This window comes from Pezoporus occidentalis, unplaced genomic scaffold, assembly GCF_034315485.1.
Source record: "Pezoporus occidentalis ecotype Australia unplaced genomic scaffold, CSIRO_AGI_Poc_V1 ctg1522, whole genome shotgun sequence".
NCBI lineage: Eukaryota > Metazoa > Chordata > Aves > Psittaciformes > Psittacidae > Pezoporus > Pezoporus occidentalis.
The window spans coordinates 1,598-7,513 of NW_026913342.1; the positions used below are offsets into that span (position 1 = coordinate 1,598).

The window sequence follows — 5,916 nt, forward strand, 5'->3', positions numbered from 1 at the left end:
CTAATTGCTCATTATTGAGTAAGAATTGCAAGATAAAGCTAACTCTGTTCAGTAGTTTTTGTTCTTTAAGTTGCTTTGCCTGCTGCACTGGATTTGTGTATTACAATGAATTTAACTACATATTGCTAGTATCCGTTTGGAAATTGGGATGTGTTTTATATAGATACTCACGACATTTAGCAACTGCAATTGGTTTGAAAGTCTCGTAATCAAGAATTTTTAGGTTTGGAATTACCATGCAGATGGGTCCTGCAACAGAAGACAGCAGCACCTCTTGGCTTTCTGCCTGGTAGGATATTCAAAAGCTACTCCAGACCATACTGTATGCATGTATGCTGTGCTATCCTTACCTCACATACAGAACCATAACAACATTACGGCAAAGCTTAAAAGTAGGTTTGATAACAAACACGTACGTGGTCAATTCTTCAATTCCCTACACATTCCATAGTGAGTTTGGAAAAAACATAAAATTACCCATTAGAATCTTACATTAAAATCCAGTACCAAGAAATAGCATAGTCTTCAAAACTTTTTACTCCAATTGATCTTGCATCCAGGATATTACTGATGCTGCTGAGAAAAGACAAGACTGCTAATAGCAGAGAAGCAGAAAACAGCTCAGTGAAGCAAAAGGAGGACTTCTTGGAGTTGTTTTCCTATCCTGCAAAGTGCTTGCCCATATTAACGTTTCCTAAGAAGAAATGAAGAATCATCTTGTCAAAGAACAAACAATGTAGTTGTAGATGCCAGAAGAAGGAAACTTCCTAAGGTGCGGGTGCTAGCACTGCTGGGAAGGTGCTAGAATGCGGCAGCCTCAGATCCAGAGGTAAGAAAAGGTACCCCTGTGCTCCAGACAGGCTGAGGATGGAGAGTAGCTGGTTGCTACCCAGCATTGGAGATGCTTGCTGTCCATCTGCAAGGGAGGTGCTGTCTGGCATCAGAGCCCAGGACGTTGCCTTTTGAACTTCAGACGTGTGCTAAAACAGGAGCATGCTGATGAGGTGAGATGCAAAAGTACTAGGACAATCCACAGTACTAGGAAGGCTGCTGTAGGAAGGAAGAGCTGAGGCCATCACTGGCTGGCCCGAGTCCTGCTGCATGAAGACTTCAATTTGAACCTCCTTTAACTTTCCTTGCTATTAATTTTGGCTAGGAAAACCAAGTGGAATGTTTTCAAAACTGACAGTCATTCTGAGGAACACTAAAGCTTTTGGCTCCTTGCTCATTTCTGCATACCACAGTGCTGGTTTTCCCTACTGGAACTTTGCAAGTGCTCAGGCACAGAAACCATCTACCGGGAAGTCTCGTCTGGGTACCCTCAGCCATTTGATACAACAGATTCTGATCTTTGTTTTTCAATTCCTAAATTATTTCACAGTCTCAGAATCCAACACACAAGCACTTAAGAAGGGTAAAACCTACTTTGCAGCTCCCCTGAGGTCGGTTACGTTTCTTGTTTTCCCTCTTCCATCTTTGAAGGTAGTCTGATTTGCCACAGCTAGCACACCACTCTTCATGGAGAAGTCCAGGAAGCATCTCTTAAGAACTATTCAAAATACCAAAAGAAAGCAGAAATGGAAAGCAATGGAAAAAGGAAGCAATGGAAAAAAAGACAGAAACTATGGGTAAGACAGAGAGAGGAGGAGTTTATAAAAGAGAGAGACAAGGACAGACGTTCACATACTCATTTATGTTGCCCTGCTCTTTGCTGCACCAAATCCTTGGTTTCATTCCAAAGGGAAGAGTAGGTCAGTCCTCCTACAAGCTGTACGTCACCTTTATCTACTGGTTCTGCACTTTCCTTATCAGGATCCAATAAGCACTGATGCCTGGGCTCAATATTCAGTCTGCAATATCTACTCCCCCACTTATTCTCAGGAAACACTTAACTAACATGTCTCTTTTCTTCCCTCTGTGATCTTCACCTCTGGCTGTAGGCAAAAAGAAGGTAAGAACTTCTTTGCAAATGATTTTCTGTCTTTTGGGTCAGTACATCATTTTTCATACAGATTTTTAATTCTTTATCGCTTCATCCATTATTTTCTCTTTTTGACAGCCTGGGCCTGCTTTACACAATCTCTATTTTAAAGCATGGAAAAAAATAACAGCACTTCCTTATTTGCATGAGCTTCTAGGTCAGTGACAGACACTCTTGAGCTCTGAGACCTCTGCCTGTCTACTCAAAAGCACCTGCTGACCACAGTGACAAAACCAGCTTTTTGTCCCCTTAATTCCTCTGCTGCCCTCCATAGGCAGCACTATGTGCAGCACTGAAAAGCAAGCTGCCCGGTTAACTGGGCTCAAGCACCACCTGAACTTCAACAGCTGCCCAGAGGAGCTTTCCTACAGTCGTGGCATTTCCTTCCTGCCAACAGGTTGGCTTGGGTTCGGTTGGGTGCTCACATGTTTTGGAAGGAAGAGTTTGCACCGTAAACCACTTCTTATCAGTAATGATTCAAGAGCAAGAAAGAGCTCAGCTTGACCCAATCACACTCCAAGTGTCCATGGATGGCTCTCTAGAAAAAATGATGATAAAGCTTCATACTTTCAAACTGTTTAAAACTGAATGGAGGCCACTGCCAGGTAAGAGCCAGCTCCTCGTGGTCTTGCCACAGAACACTTTTCAGACTGGAGCTGTGATTTCATGTGAACGCTTACAGTCTGCTAAGATGTGTGTAAGAAATAGAACCACTCACAAGGCCTGCTTGGAATGATCATCAAAGGACAATCTTCATCACGTAGAGCTTGAGCAACAGACTGAAAAGGGGAAAACTGGGAATGCTGAATACATAGCAGAATTAACTACGTGCGTTTTGTTTCCCACCCACTCTGAGGAAATGCCCCAAACTGGACTCTGTAGCCTCCTCCCCAAATTTGATTGCTGAAGCTGCAAGACACATTCATGATGTGAGAATCCAGCCTCTCAATGGGATTTGGGAAAAGACTATTCTTTACTTTTCTAGTGACAAAAAAGAAAAGACCTCTTCACTTTGGATCGGCAGGTAAAGCAGCAATGACTGGGCAATCGCTCCTTGCCTCCCCCTTACTTTTCTCTTAAAGAAGAGTAAGAATTTAACACAACTAACACAGCTTTAGTGCAAGGCGGTTTAGAGATGGGAGAAATCACACAGTACATTTGAGTCCAAAATCAGTTCCATGAAAGACAGACTTCTTTGCCTAGCTAAATTACTGAGGAGCTCTACATAACAGGAGCCTTAAGAACTGGTTTGAGACACTCTGCTCGACTGCTGCGGGGTACTTAAGTACTAAAGGATACTTCTCACAGTACTGCAACCACATGGGTAGCTGCAGATACTCTTTAAGGAAACAGTAATCACTTAAAGAGTTAGGGATGTGATGTGCATACAAGACCTTCATCCCTGACCAAATCACTGTCAAAGCGTATGTATGGGACAACTCCTTATACGGTGAAATCAGAAGAATTCAAAGCTTTGCTGTAGCTCAGTAAAATCATGCTTATTACACATTGCTTGAAGAAACAAAATGGATTCCATCTCCTCCTGATACACACAGACCTTGTGAGGACTCTTAAAACCAGGTCTGCAGAACTGCTTCAAGTAATTCCACTGATCGGGTTTGTATCTGTAGGAAGCCTGAATATCAATGTAGGTCACAAACCTGCCTGGGCACTGTGAGACAATCCGTTGATCTCAACAGAGCACTTCTGCATGGAAATAGCTGCTCAGGAGGGAAAGATGCCTCTTAGTCATGGTGCTTAAGAACTAGACGTACATTTGTTTGATTTTAAAATTCATACCCTTCAAAATGCACTGGCAAATGCATTGTGTCCCTTTCCAAATGCTGCAGTAAGCATTACTGAAGGCAATTCCATAGAACAGGGCGGTTTGGCAGGTGGCCTTTTTTCTTGCTTTCTGATTGCACTGACTTTCCTTACCCTTCTCTACCCCCAGTGTGTCTTCTTTTCTTACAGCTTGGGTCTCACAGTGCCCAGGCAGGTTTGTGACCTACCTTGATATTCAGGCTTCCTACAGATACAAACCCGATCAGTGGAATTACTTGAAGCAGTTCTGCAGACCTGCTTTTAAGAGTCCTCACAAGGTCTGTGTGTATCAGGAGGAGATGGAATCCATTTTGTTTCTTCAAGCAATGTGTAATAAGCATGATTTTACTGAGCTACAGCAAAGCTTTGAATTCTTCTGATTTCACCGTAGAAGGAGTTGTCCCATACATACGCTTTGACAGTGATTTGGTCGGGGATGAAGGTCTTGTATGCACATCACCTCCCTAACTCTTTAAGTGATTACTGTTTCCTTAAAGAGTATCTGCAGCTACCCATGTGGTTGCAGTACTGTGAGAAGTATCCTTTAGTACTTAAGTACCCCACAGCAGTCGAGCAGAGTGTCTCAAACCAGTTCTTAAGGCTCCTGTTATGTAGAGCTCCTCAGTAATTTAGCTAGGCAAAGAAGTCTGTCTTTCATGGAACTGATTTTGGACTCAAATGTACTGTGTGATTTCTCCCATCTCTAAACCGCCCTGCACTAAAGCTGTGTTAGTTGTGTTAAATTCTTACTCTTCTTTAAGAGAAAAGTAAGGGGGAGGCAAGGAGCGATTGCCCAGTCATTGCTGCTTTACCTGCCGATCCAAAGTGAAGAGGTCTTTTCTTTTTTGTCACTAGAAAAGTAAAGAATAGTCTTTTCCCAAATCCCATTGAGAGGCTGGATTCTCACATCATGAATGTGTCTTGCAGCTTCAGCAATCAAATTTGGGGAGGAGGCTACAGAGTCCAGTTTGGGGCATTTCCTCAGAGTGGGTGGGAAACAAAACGCACGTAGTTAATTCTGCTATGTATTGAGCATTCCCAGTTTTCCCCGTTTCAGTCTGTTGCTCAAGCTCTACGTGATGAAGATTGTCCTTTGATGATCATTCCAAGCAGGCCTTGTGAGTGGTTCTATTTCTTACACACATCTTAGCAGACTGTAAGCGTTCACATGAAATCACAGCTCCAGTCTGAAAAGTGTTCTGTGGCAAGACCACGAGGAGCTGGCTCTTACCCGGCAGCGGCCTCCATTCAGTTTTAAACAGTTTGAAAGTATGAAGCTTTATCATCATTTTTTCTAGAGAGCCATCCATGGACACTTGGAGTGTGATTGGGTCAAGCTGAGCTCTTTCTTGCTCTTGAATCATTACTGATAAGAAGTGGTTTACGGTGCAAACTCTTCCTTCCAAAACATGTGAGCACCCAACCGAACCCAAGCCAACCTGTTGGCAGGAAGGAAATGCCACGACTGTAGGAAAGCTCCTCTGGGCAGCTGTTGAAGTTCAGGTGGTGCTTGAGCCCAGTTAACCGGGCAGCTTGCTTTTCAGTGCTGCACATAGTGCTGCCTATGGAGGGCGGCAGAGGAATTAAGGGGACAAAAAGCTGGTTTTGTCACTGTGGTCAGCAGGTGCTTTTGAGTAGACAGGCAGAGGTCTCAGAGCTCAAGAGTGTCTGTCACTGACCTAGAAGCTCATGCAAATAAGGAACTGCTGTTATTTTTTTCCATGCTTTAAAATAGAGATTGTGTAAAGCAGGCACAGGCTGTCAAAAAGAGAAAATAATGGATGAAGCGATAAAGAATTAAAAATCTGTATGAAAAATGATGTACTGACCCAAAAGACAGAAAATCATTTGCAAAGAAGTTCTTACCTTCTTTTTGCCTACAGCCAGAGGTGAAGATCACAGAGGGAAGAAAAGAGACATGTTAGTTAAGTGTTTCCTGAGAATAAGTGGGGGAGTAGATATTGCAGACTGAATATTGAGCCCAGGCATCAGTGCTTATTGGATCCTGATAAGGAAAGTGCAGAACCAGTAGATAAAGGTGACGTACAGCTTGTAGGAGGACTGACCTACTCTTCCCTTTGGAATGAAACCAAGGATTTGGTGCAGCAAAG

General features: G+C 43.1%; 1 protein-coding gene and 1 long non-coding RNA gene across 2 annotated transcripts; one reads left to right on the forward strand and one right to left on the reverse strand.

Moving 5' to 3' along the window:
• Positions 1-1,354: 1,354 nt before the first annotated feature.
• On the reverse strand, positions 1,355-3,838 carry LOC134159897 (choline transporter-like protein 5-B). The gene is made up of 4 exons (XM_062611362.1): positions 3,796-3,838; positions 3,540-3,673; positions 2,700-2,760; positions 1,355-1,549 (listed from the first exon to the last, which is right to left on the reverse strand). Exons 1-4 carry the CDS (start codon positions 3,836-3,838, stop codon positions 1,422-1,424), a joined length of 366 nt encoding a protein of 121 aa, XP_062467346.1. The 3' UTR covers positions 1,355-1,421.
• Positions 3,839-3,951: 113 nt separating this feature from the next.
• Positions 3,952-5,622, forward strand: LOC134159898 (uncharacterized). The gene is made up of 3 exons (XR_009963349.1): positions 3,952-4,083; positions 4,863-4,923; positions 5,104-5,622. It is a non-coding gene; the product is annotated as an uncharacterized LOC134159898 (long non-coding RNA).
• The last annotated feature ends 294 nt before the right edge of the window (positions 5,623-5,916 follow it).